The sequence below is a fragment of the Carcharhinus amblyrhynchos genome, chromosome 13 (genome assembly GCF_965287045.1).
Source record: "Carcharhinus amblyrhynchos chromosome 13, sCarAmb.v2.hapA, whole genome shotgun sequence".
NCBI classification, from domain to species: Eukaryota; Metazoa; Chordata; class Chondrichthyes; order Carcharhiniformes; family Carcharhinidae; genus Carcharhinus; species Carcharhinus amblyrhynchos.
The window spans coordinates 55,071,719-55,090,940 of record NC_137336.1 but is presented as its reverse complement, the minus strand read 5'-3'; the positions used below and the strand labels follow the sequence as shown (position 1 = coordinate 55,090,940).

General features: G+C 40.5%; 1 protein-coding gene across 1 annotated transcript in view; it reads right to left on the bottom strand.

The window, feature by feature from the left end:
• The window catches only part of LOC145351916 (lateral signaling target protein 2 homolog), a 48,351-nt gene that overhangs the window by 2,573 nt on the left and 26,556 nt on the right, over positions 1-19,222 (bottom strand). Inside the window, exons 4-12 of the mRNA XM_080201703.1 lie at positions 15,568-15,770; positions 13,544-13,633; positions 12,023-12,112; positions 9,696-9,797; positions 7,125-8,003; positions 4,815-4,966; positions 3,728-3,847; positions 2,962-3,066; positions 600-703 (exon numbers count right to left, since the gene is read on the bottom strand). Of these exons, the coding sequence (XP_080057829.1) occupies positions 600-703; positions 2,962-3,066; positions 3,728-3,847; positions 4,815-4,966; positions 7,125-8,003; positions 9,696-9,797; positions 12,023-12,112; positions 13,544-13,633; positions 15,568-15,770 (1,845 nt within the window). The remainder of the gene's footprint in view (positions 1-599; positions 704-2,961; positions 3,067-3,727; positions 3,848-4,814; positions 4,967-7,124; positions 8,004-9,695; positions 9,798-12,022; positions 12,113-13,543; positions 13,634-15,567; positions 15,771-19,222) is intronic.

Sequence of the window (19,222 nt, the reverse complement as noted above, 5' to 3'; positions counted from 1 at the left end):
AGGTGACAGTGATTCAGTGACATATGTTGATGTACCTGTGGAAATGCTACAAAGGGTTTTGCCTACAACACTAAAAATCAAGACAAACTCAATTATGAAAAAGGTAGCAAAAGGGATAAGGCAATAGAATAAAGAGATGGGGAAGAGCAACCAAAATAGAATATATAACCGTGCAATGAAGGTTTGGTGTATTGTGTCAAACTGAGGGAAAACTTATGCCTTTACGGTAGCTGAAAAAGTTTCAGCTCAGGAATCTTACTTCATCTTTTTCTGAGTCTTAATTCAAGAAATTATTATAGAAAAATAGCCAAGTAAAACATCAACCACATGGTTATCATCACTAAATTAAATCTAAAAGTAAAATGAGAACAGAGTACCCAGTGAACCACCTGTACAATACTGAAGCAAAAAAGGTGGCACTATATTTTGGAGGACTATAACAAGTCACTTGAACTGAAAAGTGCCTCTTCCATGGCGTAGAACTCTACTGATAGTTAAAGCTGTAAATATCCCAGATTGTAAAGTCACTTATTCCCTTTCATGTGATCTGCATCTGATGCTTGATCCTAACTTTACAAGGCAATGCTTAAAATTCAAACCTTTCCACAGTTCCTGCAGTGATGCCGCCTTCGGATAATCGTAAATGGTGCTTTGCAAGACATGCATTGATTACAGGCAGAATCAGCAATCCACTCTGGGGGCACTACAATTGGGAGGGGAAAAAACCAATTACTTGCAAGGATGAGACACAACCTGAAAAATGAACCACTGTGCTGACGTACAGAAAATGCCATTCTTCTAAACAGTGTTCCCAACTCCAAGTTCAGGATGTTCTATGGGGGTAACCATTTGGATTTGATGACTGATAAGGCTAATCTCGCATTAGAGTGACGCAACAGTAATTCAGTTAAATATACAATAATTAATCATTTTATAATGAATGGTATAATGGTAGGAAGGACTATTACGGGGCGAAAAACTGCAGCAGGCGACGGTGCAGAGGGACCTCGGGGTCCTTGTGCATGAGTCGCAAAAACCCAGCTTGCAGGTGCAGCAGGTGGTCAGGAAGGCAAATGGGATGCTGGCCTTCATAGCGAGGGGGATTGAATATAAAAGTAGGGAGGTCTTGCTGCAGCTGTGTAGGGCATTGGTGAGGCTGCAGCTGGAGTACTGTGTGCAGTTTTGGGCGCCGCACCTGCGCAAAGATATTTTGGCCTTGGAGGGAGCGCAGAGGAGGTTTACTAGGCTGATACCGGAGTTGAGGGGGTTGAGCTATGAGGAGAGGCTGAATAAACTAGGCTTGTACTCGTTAGAGTTTAGAAGAATGAGGGGAGATCTCATTGAGAATGGGATGGATAGGATAGAGGTGGAGAGACTCTTCCCGCTCAAAAAAGACAGTAGGACTAGGGGACACAGCCTCAAGATAAAAGGGGGGAGGTTTAGAACAGAGTTGAGGAGGAACTTCTTCACTCAAAGGGTGGTGAATCTCTGGAATTCTCTGCCCGTTGAAGTGGTGGAGGCTGCCTCGCTAAATATTTTTAAGACGCGGGTTGATGGGTTTTTGATAAGAGAGGGGATTAAGGGTTATGGGGAGAAAGCGGGAAAGTGGAACTGAGCAGCGACAGATCAGCCATGATCTTATTGAATGGCAGGGCAGGCTCGAAGGGCTATATGGCCTACTCCTGCTCCTATTTCTTATGTTATGTTCTTATAAATAAATCTTCCATGGGCATAATCGGTGAAAGCAAAAAGAAAGAAACTTTACACTTCATGGCACAGGAAATAGATTTTGAAATTTGAACTCAAACTACCAAGGAGCAAGAAGTCTCACAACACCAGGTTAAAGTCCAACAGGTTTACTTGGAATCACGAGCTTTCAGAGCACTGTCCCTTCCTCAGGCAAGTGGCCACTCACCCAAGGAAGGAGCAGCACTCTGAAAACTCGTGATTCCAAATAACCCTGTTGGGCTTTAACCTGGTCTTGAGACCTCTTGCCGTGCCCACCCCAGTCCAATACCGGCATCTCCCATCAAGGAGCAAGACAGGAGAGATGAAACATGCAAGTGAAAATGTATGTATAAACCTACATTTTCAAAAGACAGAAGAGGATTTGTAAAAAAAAATGGTAGTTAGCCAGAGCACCAAATGCATACAGTAATTGAGGTACAAAAATTTGTGTAACTAGTTCTGGTCACCTCATTACAGGAGGGATGTGGAAGCTATTGAAAGGGTGCAGAGGAGATTTACAAGGATGTTGCCTGGATTGGGCGGAATGCCTTATGAGGATAGGTTGAGGGAGCTCAGTCTTTTCTCCTTGGAGAGACGAAGGATAAGAGGTGACCTGATAGAGGTGTATAAGATGTTGAGAGGTATTGATCGGGTGGATGCTCAGAGGCTTTTTCCCAGGGCTGAAATGGTTGCTATGAGAAGACACAGGTTTATAAGGTGATGGGAATTAGGTACAGAGGAGATGTCAGGGGTAAGTTTTTCACCCAGAGGATGGTGGTGAGTGGAATTGGCTGCCATCAGTGGTGGAGGCAAATTTGATAGGGTCTATTAAGAGACTTCTGGATGAGTACATGGGACTTAATAGGATTGAAGGTTATAGGTAAGCCTAACAGGTAGAGATATGATCGATGCAACATGTGGGCCAAAGGGCCTCTTTCTGCTGTAGTTTCTCTATGTTCTATGTTCTAGTTACTTGACTGACATGCATCCATCGTGGCAGATCGTACTTTCTTTATAAAAAACACATTGGTTGCTTCAGCAAGTCAATCAATTTGTAGCATAAAGACTTAAATAGATAACTGAAAGATTTTAGGAATGCACTTTTATCTAGTGATAAGATGAATGTTGGCTTTGATGGAATCTTAGCCCTACAGTAATATTTTCACAATTAATAGAGATTTTTAATTAGAGACCAGCCATAGTTTTGTCCAATAAAATACCAACTTAATGTACCTTCCAGTTTTGTGCTGTTTAAATTGGAGGTTCTGGAGTAAGAATGGGATTCCTGACACAGCACACAATCTTCCAAGGCAGGCTCCAGAATAATATTCTCTTCCTCTGCAAGACACAACAGGCAAAGAAAAAATAAACAATTACAATACAGAATTGATTTATATTTTTCAATTTAGTACTAAATACTAAAGTTTCAGTAAAATATTGCACAAGACCAGAATGTACATGGGGCGGGGGGGTGGGGGGAGTCGATTCTCCAACCACACCGTGCCGTCAGTACATTGCACCGATCCCAGAGCATAGCGTTCAAGCCTAAAAATTTGCATTTTGCAGAGATTCAGTATCTAAGCTGTGATTTCTTGGATTGCTTCCCTCATTGAACTCCATGCCTTTGCACTGCATTTATGGCAATGACCTCTTCATTGTAATTGTACCTGTGCAAGTGGAGATACACAAGGGGTTCTCTCTTTGTCCCCTAATGGCCAGTCCATACCTCCCCACTCTGTCAGCAGGTTATTTCAGGTACTCTTCTTCCCATCACTGCAGTAGGTTCAAGAAAAATCAAGTCTATTTCACTTATGTGCAATAGCTGGTCTCTTGATAATATCCCATTATTTATGGCTATGTGGGGATTACTCACATTTGAGCACAGAAAGATACTTGTATTCATGTATCCTTGTCAATCTTTCTACCAGAGACTACAATTGAAGCAAGCAGGTGAAAAGTGAAGAGCTAGGCCTGCAGACGCAAAGTAAAATCAGTATACCTGTTTCCTCTTCTATAACATCTTCATTTGTTTCTGGTGTTGACGTTGCAATCTCGAAGACAGTTTTTAAAATCCGCCGCAGGTCTCCTGCAAAGTTAGTCTGAAGTTGATCTGCTACACCTGTTCCAAATATGGCCAAGATGATTCATAACTCTGATGCAACTTAGGGTTGTGTACACAAATAAATTTACTGAAAACTATTCCGGTGACAAGTGTCTTTCAGTCATTTTTACCTCTTATTTTCCCATTACAGCATTTATCTGTTCAAGTGAATCCAGTGTCTGAGCTTTAACCACCTTTGCTGGCAAGCTGTTCCAGCTAGCATCAGTGAACTCAAGCATGTGAGAAATACCACCACTACGGGTTTCAAAATGACTGAAAAAAGCCCTCAAAAGGTTTTAAAAATAGCTGCTGAAATCAAAACATCATAAGTTATATATTTATATAATTGACAGAACAGTTTTAAAACAAAATTCTTGTGTTGTACACTTGGTGCTCATATCCATCAGCTAATGGCTAACCACTTGACTCAATCATAATACAATGTTACTATTTTGGCTAGTAGCAATGAATTTACAAAAAATTTGTTCTTGGGATGCATGCGTGTTTGATTAGCTGATATTTCTTTCCCATCTTTCGTTGCCCCAGGAAGAGTGTATTGTGAGATTGGAGTCAGGCAGAGGCCAGACCAGTGAGAGAATGATAACAGTAAACCAGCAGTTTCTACGGCTTTCTTTTCTCCTGCTAGTCCACAAGTTACCAGATTTACTGAAATATTCTTGCCACAGTGGGATTTGAACCCATAATCTCTGCTTTATTAGTTTGGTACCATAAGCATGAGGCCATCACAACCTATTCCCCAAATTCCCTAACACAGAATAGGAGGTCAGTTTCCCACTCCCAGACTTCCAAATGCATAGAAATAACTCCCCCTTGTATTTTCCAGTATTCCAATCATGGCAACGTGGTCATAGTCAGGGAATAAATGGAATGAGGGGTTTGAAAAATCAAACCACATATCTAGCACTTGATGGCAGCACATATTAAAGTGGTAATGTCATACCTCGGCCCATACCCCATGACATACCTGAGATACAAACAAAGAGCCGATGAAGCATATCACTGCGGCTGCGGTACCGTGCCCTGATTTCCTCCCTTACTGCCGCTCTCATAGTCCATACTGCATGCTTTATTGTTTCACGATCCATGACATGAGGCTCATTCTCCTCCTCAGTCACCCTGTGAGTGAAGTGCACAAATCAGTGTGCAATAGAACCTAATTTGTTTTCCATAATTAGGAACAAGTGACAAGTATTTCAGATATATGTAACATGCACCTTCTGCAGAAATTAGATTTGGTAATCAGCAAATCTGGAGTTTTTCCAATTTCTTTCAGGTTTCAAAATCATTAAAACTCAGTAGTTTTTTTTTAAGCTGCTGACTGGCACAACAGTCAGGGAATAATTACCTGCAAAGTATTAAAAAGTTGCCGAAAATGTTGGTTGAACAGAACTAGTTCTTTGGATGGATCCAAGGATGATTTTGGACTATTTCACCTCCCAATAATTTAGTAATGGGAGGAATCTCAATTGTGAGATAGGAAACAAATGGGGTTCCGATAGTGGCAACTGAGTCGGATTGCCACTCTGTTCGAAATGGCTCGACTCAAACTCCAGCCAATCCCATCTCACCTGATCTTCTGACATAGGTTGGGTGAGATCTGGGCAGTCTAACATGTCCCTGTTGTCTTTGTAAAAAAAAAAGCATTAGCTGCCATAAATCAAGTAGTTTTAAAAAGTCCAGCCAGATTTAACAGTCTTTGAAGGCCAGGAAGAAGATAACATCCATATAGTTGCTTCAGAAAGTTATCAGGGGAGTCCCACGGAAAGTGAAGTCCCATTGTGAGATTGGGGCAGGATTGTCAGTACGGCTTTGTACAATAGTAACCCAGAAACACAAAGCGATTTTAATTCTTTGAATGATTTTTGGGTAACTATTAATGTAGCAGTCAGAACCATCCAAAGTTTACCACTTAAATCTCAATTTTTGGATGGTTCCCAATGCAGTGTAATTGTCCATGGGAAATTGGGGACTTCCCCAGCATATCTTCAGGGAGCTCCCAGATATGATGCCAAGGAGCTCAGAAGCTATGGCATATTTTAATCGCTTTCGAGGATTCGTTGCTCCATTCGCTCAGGGCTAGCTACTCTTCAGGAATTATGTCCAAGGTAGCTTGCCAACTTTGAAGAGATTTCTTAACACAAAAAAATTGCCCATCGATACTCTCAAGCATTTTCTCCTGGAAACATTACCTTGGTTGACCAGAAATGTAAATGTTGGTTGAAATAAATTTTTAAAGTGACAACTGTGTCATTATAATGCTCAAATTGTTTAAATTTCAAAACACATTTCATGATTTCACTTCAAAATGTGGTAGGATACATGCAACAACTAAATGATGATTATTGTGCAGTTCTGGTCGCCTCACTACAAGGAGGATGTGGGAGCTATTGAAAGGGTGCAGAGGAGATTTACAAGGATGTTGCCTGGACTGGGTGGCATGCCTTATGAGGATAGGTTGAGGGAGCTTGGTCTTTTCTCTCTGGAGAGACAAAGGATGAGAGGCGACCTGATAGAGGTTTATAAGATGTTGAGAGGTGTAGATAGGGTGGATTCTCAGAGACTATTTCCCAGGGCTGAGGACACAGGTTTAAGGTGCTGGGGAGCAGGTACAGAGATGATGTCAGGGGTAAGTTTTTCACTCAGAGGGTGGTGGGTGAGTGGAATCGGCTGCCATCAGTGGTGGTGGAGGCAAACTCATTGGGGTCTTTTAAGAGACTTCTGGATGAGTACCTGGGATTTAATGGGATTGAGGGTGATAGATAGGCCTGGTAGGTATGGATATGATCGGTGCAACTTGTGGACCGAAGGGCCTGTTTGTGCTATAGTTTTTCTATGTTCTATGATTAAAAAGCACCCATATTTAATGTGGTAAAAACAAACATTTAAAAGTAGAGGCAACACTAAGGTCAGAGAAAATAGAAGCAGGAATAGGCACTTTTATTGCTCATTGAGCCTGCTCCACCAAAATCATTGGCTGGTTGGAGGATGGCCTTAATTTCACTTCTTTGCCTTCTGCCCATAACCTTCCACACTCCTGTAGATCAAACATCTGTTTAATTGCTTTGAATATCCTGGGTAGTGGATTTTAATTTCCTTTCAGCTTCATGATAGCTGGGGTTACAAGAAAAGAACAAAATATTCTATGGTTACATCCAACTATTTACCTCAGAAAATTCAAGTCTTAAAACTGCTCTTGACCTATCCATAATTCTTATTTAAATCCTGTACTGGTCATTACGCCTTAAAATATCCCAAATTCCTGCAAGACCCTCACCTGTGGTTACTCATGTGTGAATCTTCAGACACTACACAAGTATGAGAGATTCTTTCATCACAACTGTGCTGATTTGTAATTTCGCAGCTGGAGCTTTTCATTTTATTTCTATTCACAACTCCTTCCATATGTTCTTTACTTGGACGTGCTCCCAAAAAAGGTGAAGACTCAGCTGCTTGTTTCAGGGTGTCCCCATCAGAAGAATAAGCATTTAATGGAGGAACAACATGGCCCTGTTCAGAAGTAGTTGGCACACATCTTGTATCTGGAATATCAATAAAATAATGGGATTCAACAGCATCAAGTGTGCAAGCGCCTGTTGATTCAAGCTCACCAAGCAGTTCTTGCTGGTCCGTTGCAGAAGTAAGGTTATTTTCTGCAACACTAAAGTGCGGAACGGCATTGGAATTGGTCAAGCTGTCAGTAGCAGCAGATAAAGACTCGGGACTATCCTCCAGGATTGATGTATTCTGATTCTGTGCATTTGCTGGTGTGCTGTCACTAGTGTTCCATATAAAGTCCTGGCGCCTGACTTCATTTTCTGTGTCCAGTCTAAGATGAGAAGCTTCCAAATAACCTATTTCATTTGGAGCTTGCAGGTGTGAATTGGACACATCGGAGTTAGACTGTTGTGAATACACCTCATTGGTTGCTTGGTGTTTGATCAATTTTAACTGATCAAGTTGCTCTGAAGCAGGTGTAATGGGTAAAACCCCATTGGCATATTCATCAAATGCTTCATGATTCAGTGAGCTGTTGTGAAGTGATGAAAGGCTGGGCAACATTGTGTGGGCATTGAAGAAATCTTCCGCTTCTACAGCGCATAGGCTCTTCTCCAAGATAGATAACTCTTCTTCCGTGAGGACATAAAGTAAGTCCCTAGGGATAAAGTGTAAAATTGAGGTAAAACGGCGATAAAATGACTAAACTGTGAACCAATCCAACCACTTGCATGGGCATAAACTCAAAACTTAGGGTGAAGTCTGAATAACTATTTGTAGTTGTTTGCTTTCAACAGTGAAATAAAACAATCAGATTGCAAAACGGTTGAATGGGTCAAAAGATATATTTACATTCTGTCTTTAGAAATACAAGTCTTTGTCATTTAAATACTGCTTTTGGGATTTTGAAACCCCCAAAATCAGAAGAGTGTATGGTTAAAAATAAATCACTGTATACTTAAGGGATTCTACCAACTGCCCTCATTTAGTTTTTTTTAAAAAAGATGCTCGTCTAAGTCAATCTTTTGCCTATTTAATGCTTTTCTAAAAAAAATGTTCATATTCATTTATGCCCCTTGCCTAATATGACATCAGCATACTGTATTTGTCTTTGATCAATCTTTAACTTTGGACATATTTTTCCACAGGACCTCAGAAGCTGAGTGGAGGCAAAAAACTCAAAACATCACAGCAACATCTGACGCTATCACCTAAATAATTGTAATCTGAATATTGTTGTAATTTGAATATTGCACATTGATATTCAATATTCCAAAATTCATTAGTCTTAAGAGAAAGGAGAGTTAGTGAACAACCTTGCAGTTGCTTCCAGGTGTATTTAACAGGAAAATTGAATAAATTCAAGCCAGATTTGTGGAGAAACCACCTGGCCACAGAAGTGTTTTAGAGCCTGCAAATTTGAGGAAATGGAAATGACTATTTCACAAGACTGACAGATGACTGCAAGTGAGCATGATGATCAACCTCAGGCTAAAGGGACGACCCTTTAAAACAGACGAGGAGGAATTTCTTCAGCCAGAGAGTGGTGAATTTGTGGAACTCTTTGACGCAGAAGGCTGTGGAAGCCAGGTCATTGAGTGTCTTTAAGACAGAAATAGATAGGTTCTTGATCAATAAGGGGATCAGGGTTTGGGGGGGTGCAGGAAAATGGGGATAAGAAAAATATCAGCCATGATTGAATAGCAGAGCAGACTCGATGGGCCAAGCGGCCTAATTCTGCTCCTGTGTCTTATATGGGGAAGATAAATGATGGCAGGCCAAAAAGTTGCAAAACACGGTATAAAAGATGCAAAGAGAGAGGTGGGTGATAACTCCTCAGCCCCACCAACTGAAAGAGCACACAAAGCAGTGGGAGTTAAAGCTGCAAGACAGAATATATAAAAAAGGGAAGGAGACAAGAAAATTATCTGAGACCCCTTGATCAGTGATAGAGGGATGGCTTTACTTTGACAGGAGGATTGCAGGAGTTCATCATATGCAGGCCCACAGAACAGATAGAGACTCTGCTACCAGGCACTAATTTGATCAGTAATTTAGTCTTACAATCTAAAAAGACATTTATACTGATCGCCAAGCTCAGGTCCTACAGGGAGCAAGATGGCCTCAGTTGAACTGTTTTGCAACGTACCAGCTGTATAATGTGGGACCTTTCAAAAATTTTGCACATTCAACCCCACAGTGCCAATTTTCAGAAAGAGTAAGATACTTCTCATTAGCAATCAGCCAACTGGATATTTTCAGCATTTTCTGTTCCCCTAACTGGTATGTTTCATTTAACATAAATAGAACAAAGATCCTTTCCTCAAAAATTAGACAACGTACACCTTACCTTATTTTTTGCAGGAGGGTGTAGAAAGGTTTAAAAAGCTTGGACATGTTATCTGGCTGCTGCTCTAGGTTGAGAGGTCCTTCTGGGTAAATCCTCAGCCCACTGGAAATAGAAACAAAAGTGGCTCTGGATTGGTTCAGCTGGAAGGAAACATTTTTGGCATCATTTCATTTCAACTATGGTGACAAACTATCTGTCGTCCAAAAATCAGATACCAAACAGCAGGAAGTAGGTTTTCATCTTGCACCACAGCGTAAAACTGAGTGATTGCAAATCAGCCACTAATTACAGAAACTATTCCATTTCCCATATAGATGTGAAAAGAAAAATCAGGCCTTTTCTATAACTGGTGTTCCATTCCAACCAATCTGAACCAGACTGAGCACAGATCCCAGAAATGAAAAGGACAATGTTACCTAACCATCCTGGACGAGAGCAAAGAACTGCAAGTTTCCATTTTTAGAGCAAAGAGCTGCAAGTTTACAAGTTTCCATTTTTTAGGTTCAGCTTTTGCATGAAAAGAAAACAAGAATTTAATCCATCACTCAATCAGGTGATCTCCACAAGATTACTTAAAGATATATCCTTGGGATGCTGGCATTTACAGCCCACACAATTTGCCCTCAATGTGGTGCTGGCAAGACACGTCTATGAACTGTTGCAGGACTTGTCACGTAGTACACAATTCTGCAAGGGAGGATATTCCATGATTTGAACTTGCATTGATAAGTAGCAAGGACCACTTTACTTGGCATCTTTGATGTCACATGTGGTCAGTTGACCCAGTAACAGCGAAGGAATAGCGGCATAGTTTTCCAAGACTTCTTGCAAGCTGTGCCCAGCAAAACCTCTAATTCTATCTTTGACTCTTGTTCTATGCTAAAATTTTATCTTAACTCTTTTAAACTCTCTAACAATACTCTAATTAAATCTCTTAGTCATCAGACTTTTGAACGGATCAACCCTAGATCAACTTGATCTTTCTCTGCACCTTACCAATGGCTGTAACACTACATTCTGTACTCTCTCCTTTCCTTCTCTGGTACAGCATGCTTTGTATAATGCGCAAGAAACAATACTGTTCACTGTATACAAATACATGTGACAATAATAAATGAAAAGTCAGGATGGTATATGACATGAGGGGAACGTGCAGATAGTGGCATTCCCATGCATTCTCTGTCCTGTCCTTCCAGGTGGGATGGATCACTGCTTTGGAAGATGCTGGATCAAACTGATGATGCACACTGCTGCCACTCAGTCAGTGGAGGAGGAAATAAATATTTAAGGCTTTGATGGCTGTCAATCAAGTGGGCTGGTCTGTCCTGGTGATGGTGAAGTTACTGTGAAAGTCCCCAGTCACCACACACTGGCATCTGTTTGGGTAAACTAAGGGTGAATTAAGCATGGCCAATGCTCCTAACCAGCATATCTTTCAAACTGTGGGAGGAAAATAGAGCATGCAGAGGAAACCCACGCAGACATGGAGAATGTGCAGACTCCACACAGAGCGACCCAAGCTTGGAGTCGAACTTGGGGTCTCTGGCGTTGAGGCAGCACTGCTAACCAGTGTGGAACCATGCTGCTCCTATTCATACAGGCAAGTGGAGAATGTTCTATAATGCTCCTGACTAGTGCCTTGTAGATGGTGGACACGCCTAGAGGAGTTTGGAACAGAATTGCCAGTCTCATCATGCTCTGTAGCCAGTATTTACATGGTTTGTCCAGTTAAGTTTCTAGTTAGTGGTAATCTCCAGGATGTCAATTGTCGGGTGGGGGGCATCCAGTGATGGTAATGCCATTAAACGTCAAGGAAACAATGAGATTCTCACTTGTTGGTGACGATTATTGCTTGGCACAAATGTTCCTTGCTACTTATCAATGCAAGCTCAAGTGTTGCCTTGGACTGTACTTGTGGGCACAGACTGATTCATTATTTGGAGTTGCAAATGGTACAGAACATTGTTCAATTATCAGCAAACTTTCCTACTTTTGACCTTATGATGGAAAGAAGGCCCTTGAAGAAGCAGCTGAAGAAGATGGTTGGGCCTAGGACAACACTTTCAAGAATTCCAGCAGAATAACATGGCATTGCAACGATGGGTTTTTGGAAGACAATCACCTTTCTCTGAGCTAGAGATGTCTTACAGCAGCGGGGATTTGTCCAATAACTGCCACGGAAGTCAACTTTACTAGGAATCTTTGGTGTCACACTTGGTCAAAGGCTGGTTTGACGTGACAAAGTCACTCTCACCTCTGGAATTCAGCTCTCCTCCACACATTTTGACTAAAGTATTTAGAATGCTCATGAAAACTGAGCTTCTTACCAAATGATAGCAAGGCGTGGAATGGTAAACATCAATACAGGCTCTAAACCATCAATCATGTCTTGCGTCAGGTAACCCAGCTTCAATGCCCTGCAGAAGGGTGGGGTTTGGTGGAAGATGACATTTGACAGAGTAAGTGTGACAACATCTTCAGGAGTCATACATAAATGCATAAAACAAATGGTGGAGTCTATATTTCAAGTTAGTAGAGCGCCCTTTTAATTCAACAAGGGTACAAGTGAAAGACAAATTAGATGGAAAACAACATGCACCCAGGTAAGTCATGGCACTGGATAAGACAAAAAACCAACAGTACTTCTGAGAAAGGTTAAGTATTAGGGAGTTATTGAGCCAATGTCTGGAACCCTGTTTCTCATCTACTTAAATGACCTCTATGTATTGCAAGCATCTTAGAATTTCATACAAATCTACAACGGAGTGGACTGTGATGTAAAACAAATTAGAGATCAACTGTGTCATCAGGTAAATAACAGATGAGATTTAATGCTGTTGAATATTTAGTATTTACATATTATTGCAACATTGATCTATAAGGCAACGGAAAGATTTAGCACATGGAAATCTCAAATAGTACCCAAGAGTTTGCTGTCTCACAGCGCCAAGTACCCAGGTTCAATTCCCAGCTTGGGTCACCATCTATTGGGTTTGCACATTCTCCCCATGCTTATGGGTTTGCTCCAGGTGCTCTGGTTTCGTTCTGCAGTTCAAAGATGTGCAGGCTAGGCCATGCTAAAATTGCCTCTTAGTTTCAGGGGGACTTACTAGGATAAATGCATGGGGTCACGGGGACAGAGTCTGGGTGGAATTGTGATCAGTGCAAGCTCAATGGGTCAAATGGCCTCCTTCTGCACTGTAGATTCTATGATTGAGAAATGGTAGACTCATCAGATCCAATGTCTAGACGACTGAGGAGACATCAAATAAAACTGGCATATGGAAGCTCAAGATGTCTCAAAGTGTTTCACATCCAACGAAGTACTTCCCTTTTTGATTTGAGATTGTTGTTATTCTGGCTAACATGGCAGTCAACTTTACACAAAATAATGAGATGAATCAGCTGATGAACTGTTTTATAGATAGATAAGTTGGTTTGTACACTTTCCTGCTGTTCTCCAAATACAGCCATAAGATCTTTTACATCTGCCTGAAGGACAAGACAGATTTTGGTTTAAATCTTCTCATCTGGGAGATGGCATCCCTGACACCGTGGCACTTCCTTACTACATTCCACTGAAGGGTTACACAAACTGACCATTCTGCTCTCCACAGATCAGCCTGACTCCTGTGAGAAAAAATATTTACAACACGCTGGTAATAAGAGTTTACAAACCTCAAACTATCCCACTCTCGTAAGTCAGAGCAAGTAGAGTAATGCACAAAATGTCTCATCTGGGACATTCAGCAGGACAATTTTGACTAAACACATCAACAGCAGACAACTGCGGGAGCTTAAAATAGATGGCAGATTGATGCAAAAGAAAAAGAAAGTAAGGTACTGACCTATCTATAGTTTCACAGAAAAGCACAATAATCTGTTGCTGGTTGTAAAGCTCCTCAGGGGATTTGATGGGGACTACTGCAGAAACATAACTGGAATGGAAAGGTTACATTTCAGAACAAGCTTCAACTTTCTATAGAAGGTTAATTAGTTTATACGTCACTATTCCATGTACAAATTCCTTTTGCTAAGCCTTTTAAGAAGGGTGTTGGCTACAAATAGTAGAACAGGTTTGTCGACTGTATGACGCAAATAAATCATAATAACACCAACACTTCTCTTACATGATAAGTTGCTGTTAACTGTACCATTTTTTTCTCTTTCAAAAGAAAATTAGTCCAATGCCTTTTTCATTAATATTGTGTTTCATAAACTGGTCATTTCAATTCCTGTTTCTGGGACCTTTAATACAGTGATATCACATGTAGGATAGTAGAAAGCAAAAGGAAGAAATGCTTTGAGGTCCCAAAATCAAACTCAAACACCAAATTAAAATTATTTGGCCAAACTAAAATGTTTCACTTGTGCAGGAGTGATGTTTGCGGTTTAAGGGGTGGCAAAAATTACTTTAAAAAAATATGCTTTTGTATTTCATAAGATGTCCAAAGCCTGAGATACAGTTCTCGTTTGGTTGGTTGTTGGGCAGAATCACATATGTAGTCAGGCATTCACAAACACTGAATCGTTTCAAGATTTAACCCTCCCTTTCCAGATAGAGAAAAATCTACCCTTTGTGACCTGACCTATGCGCTTGGTTGAGCTTTTTTTAACTCTGAAATTCACCCTAAAGCAGCAGAACCAGTGCAAAAGATTATGAATTTGTAGCTCAAATTATCTTCAATGTAACTCAAATTTCTGCTCGTATAAAAATATTGCAAGCCCAGCCTACAAACCTAGCCACTTCCCCAGGAATGAACTGATCATTGAGTCTTCTGGTAATTGTGCATCTTTACACTCCGGTATTAATTTGGTTCTCTAAATAATGACTTGTTAAAAAAGTTTTTCAATCTACTAATAAACTGACTACTGTACCAAATGTAAACAGAATATGGGTCTGTGCATTTTTAAAAGTCTGTCTCTCATTTAAAAAGAGAGAAGTTATTTATTGTTTGGGTGTTGGGGGGGGGGGGGGGGGGGGGGGAGTTGGATTGATACACTCCAAAATGGTTATTCTTTTGTGATGAATCATTCCCAAACTGCACAAAGTTGCCAATCCCAATAATAAAGGAATAATTTTTAAAACATATTAAAAAAATCTATTTTAAAACACTGACCCTGCTGGTTTGTACTATTTGGCAACATTTAATTAAGAGTACAAACTGATGAGAAAATAAAATGTGTTTTAAAACAGATGCAGTTAATATCTGGATCACTGCTTTTTGTGCATAAAATGGAAATTCTACCTTGGCCTGGCTGATGCAAGAGTCCAGACATCAATGTGGCTAACGCTTAACTGCCCTCTGAATTGGTCATTCAGGTGCATTAAAGTACTACAAACTAGTAGCACTATGGGCGTACCTACATCACATGGACTGTAACTGTTCAAGGCAGTTGACGGCTCATCACCATCCTTTCAAGAGAAATTGGGTAGTGGGCAACAAATACTGGTCTGGCTATCATTGCTCACGTCATCCGAACAAATACAAAAACATATATGTGTATTCATTATACATAACTTATTTAGCATTGACCATAATCATATTTTTGAATGTTTTCTGTTTCTTGACAAGTGTCATCTACACTGCAACGCAAGTCAAAATGTTCTATGAAAGGGTATGGAGCCGTTCTACTTCTGCTAGGGAGGTGGGTAATCATTGTTGGTGCTCAGAGATGTGGAAGGAATATCATTGCTAACACAGTCACTTCCAACATTCCAGAATGTTTGGGTATTCAGGCAGATGAGTTTGCAGTTACTGCAACAGTTGGTCAAAGAAAATATGAAATTCAATATTTCTGCTTAATTTCAATACAGAAATTGAAACTGTCATTTACAAACATTTGTGACTATTATTTTATTGCTCTGTACCTTAATTCAAACTCTGCAAAGAGCCTATCAAACCGAACGAGAGCTACTTTGATGTCATCTGTATAGATGGTATAATCAGAGAGACATTGTTCACGGAGTAGATAGCGCACCTCCTCTAGACTACGCAGGAGGTCCTCTGCCAGAGGGTGCAATAGGAGCATTTCAGATTCATGCACTTCGATGAGGGAACCAGCTACTAAACACTAAGAACAAATAAGGAAAATTAATTATTTGCAGCTTTCTCACATGCAAATACATCTCATCCCTATATACTCACTAATAAGATACAAGGAAAACAAAGCAGGATTTTGGGTCATTATTTCTCATCAGTACAGATTACAACAATGAAACGCTATGGTTTCCAATGATGGCTCCTCACTATTACATAACCCAGACAAAACAAAACATTGGATTCAAGTTATAATTGCCAATCAAACTGGTGCAGTTGAAGTGTTCCACTTTAAGTACTGTGATTTTATTTTGTATAGCTATAGAAAAGCAGGAACAGGCCATTTAGCCCATCATGTCTGTGCCAAGAGAGGAAAGGAGCTAGCTGGTCATTTTAATCTCATTTTTCAACACTGGTCTGTAAGCCTTGCAGCTTACAGCACTTCAGATGCAGATCCAGGTACTTTCTAAATGAGTTGAGCATTTCACCCTCAACGCAACTTATGCAGCGGCTTCTACATCTTCCCGAACCTGAGTGAATCCCTGTAATTTTCTTCACCTCAATTAGATCATTCCTTAGCCTCCTCTCTTCTCAGGAAAGAGGCCCAGCAAATGCAGTCTCGCCTCATGACTGCAATTTTCAAACCCTGGCCACATTCTTGTAAATCTGCTCTGCATTCTCTTCAGAGGAATCATGTCCTTACTGCAATGTGACTAGAACTGTACACAAAACTCCAGCAGAGGCCTAACCAGTGTTTTATACAGCTTCACCATAACATGCCTGCTTATGTATTCAGTGTCTCACCCAAAGAATATACGCTACACACTTTCTTGACCATCTTGTCCACCTTCAAGGACTGTGGACATTTGATTTGATTTATTAGTCACATTAATATACAGTGAAAAGTATTTTTTTTTGCGTACTATACAGACAAAGCACACTTCATAGAGAAGGAAACAAAAGAGTGCAAAATGTAGTGTTACGGTGATAGCAAGGCATTGAGAAAGATCAAATTAATGCAAGGCAAGTTCATCCAAAAGTCTGACAGCAGCAGGGAAGAAGCTGTTCTGGAGTTGGTTGGTATGTGACTTCAGACTTTTGTATCTTTTTCCCCGATGGAAGGCAGCTGAAGAGAGAATGTCTGGGGTGCGTGGGGTTCTTAATTATGCTGGCTGCTTTGCCAAGGCAGTGGGAAATGTAGACAGTCAACGGATGGGAGGCTGGTTTAGGTCTTTTATTTCCTCAACCCCTCTCAATGTCTTCTTGATCATTTCATCTTTGTTTGCCCTCCCCAAATGCATTACATCACACTTTGCCAATTGCATTCCATTTGTCACTTTTCTGCCTACTCAACTAAACCATTGAGAAATTCTGGAGTCAACTATCCTCTTCACCATCAAATGCCATGCACAAATTTGCCAATCATGCCACCCAGATTGGAGTTTAAATTAATATATACAACAAACAGCAAGGGCTCCAACAATGAGCCCTGTGGAATACCACCGAAAAGTGTATTTCCATACACAAAAGCATCCATCCACCATTACCCTTTGTTTCCTGTCACTGGACCAATTTGGGATCAAAGCTGCCACGTTCCCTGTGTCCCAGTGAGATCTCACTTTTCCAGGCTGCATATCAAATGGCTTACTGAAATCCATGCAGGCAACATCCACTGTACTATCCTAATCAATCCTCCTTGTTGCTTTCTCAAAGAATTCCAACAGTAAGACACGATCATCCCCAAATAAAACCACACAAGCTATCCCCAATCAATCCATGCCTGTGTGACTCTAATTCTGACAGGGTAAACTGTTAAAGTTTAACAGTCATGATGTGGGTATGCCGGCGTTGGACTGGCGTAAACACAGTAAAAAGTCTGACAACACCAGGTTATCAAATAAATAGGTTGGACTAAAACCTGGTGTTGTCAGACTTTTTACAAAGTTTAACAGCACAGAAAGAGGCTCTTCAGTGCATCATATTTGCACTGACCATCAAGCATCTGTTCTAATCCATTTTCCACTGTTTGGCCTATAGCCTTGCATGCAATGGCATTTCAAGTGCTCCAATCCTCTGGGATCTCACTTGTATCTAGTGAATATTGGAAAATGTTCCTCAGCGCATCTGCTATTTCTTCCCAGGATTCCTTCCACAACCTGGGATGTAATCCATTTGGTTCTGGTGATTTATCCACCTTCAAAGACGTCAGTCCCTCCATTAATTCTCTCATTCTGCTTATTGTATCTAATATTTCACACTCCTCTTTAACTAGAATATCTGAATCATTCTTCTCCTTAGTAAAGGAGAGATGGAGTACTGAACGAGAACCCTGCACACATCTTCTGAAATCAACCCACAAGTTACCATGTACATCACTGATGGGGCCTATCTTTCCTTAGTTATTCTCTTGCTTTTATAAAGCATCTTAGGTTTCTCTGATTTTATCTGTCAATGTTTCTTCATATCCTCTTTGCTTCACAATTTCTATTTTTACTACATCCTAGGCTTTCTACAGTATAAAATCTTGTGACTGCTTTATCTTGGCCTGTATACTTCTGGATAACCAGGGGGTCCTAGGTTTGACAGTACCATTTCTTTTCTTTGTGTAGACATGCCCATAGAATTTCACTTTGAATGCCACCCTCACTACTATGACACAGTATTTCCTTCTAATAGCAGAATCCAGTCCACAGTTGCCACTTCATCTCAGCTTTATAAAATTTGTCATCTCCCTCTGGCTGCGACTTCACCCACTTGCCAAGCTTCATTTCTTAAGATTAAATCTAGACTTGCACACCCTCTTGTTGGACTAGTGCTGGTTGAAAAGGTTCTCTTGAATGCAGTTTTGCACTCTGTGCCCTTCACATTGATATTAGGGTAGCTCAAGCCTCCCAACAATTACTGCCCTATTATTTTTAAACTTAAAGACTTGTCCATTTACTTGCTGTTCCTACTCCCTTTTAATATTTGGAGGTCTATAGTACAGTCCAAGCGCTGAACACGTGGTCTCATTTGATGTTTCATTCAGTATATCCTCACAGCCGCAATTGATTTTTTTTTAAACAATTAATGCTACAGCCCCACGGTTTTTTTTAATCTCCTCTCTATCCTGCCTGAAAACTCCATTTCTTGGGATAAACTGCCATTTAAGCCCCTCCTTAGGGAGATTAGGCTGCCACGCATCCATCAATGCCCTAAGCTCATTTATTTATTATTCTCCTTGCATTTACATATATACTTTTCAACACCGACTCCAAAAAGTCAGAAGCAGCACAGGAACTTGGCAGTCATTAATTCTCCATCTCCTGTTCCCAAATCTGAATTTGCCTTCAGGTTCTCATTCCCCCAATCTAGTTTTTCCCTCAGTGGTTTGGTCATGGTTGAAAGTTGTGAAATATGACAAGTGTTTCATGAAAATGCAGAGGTCTTATTCTTTATATATGACCTTTAAAACATAGTACACCATTTATTCTGTGATGAGTTGTG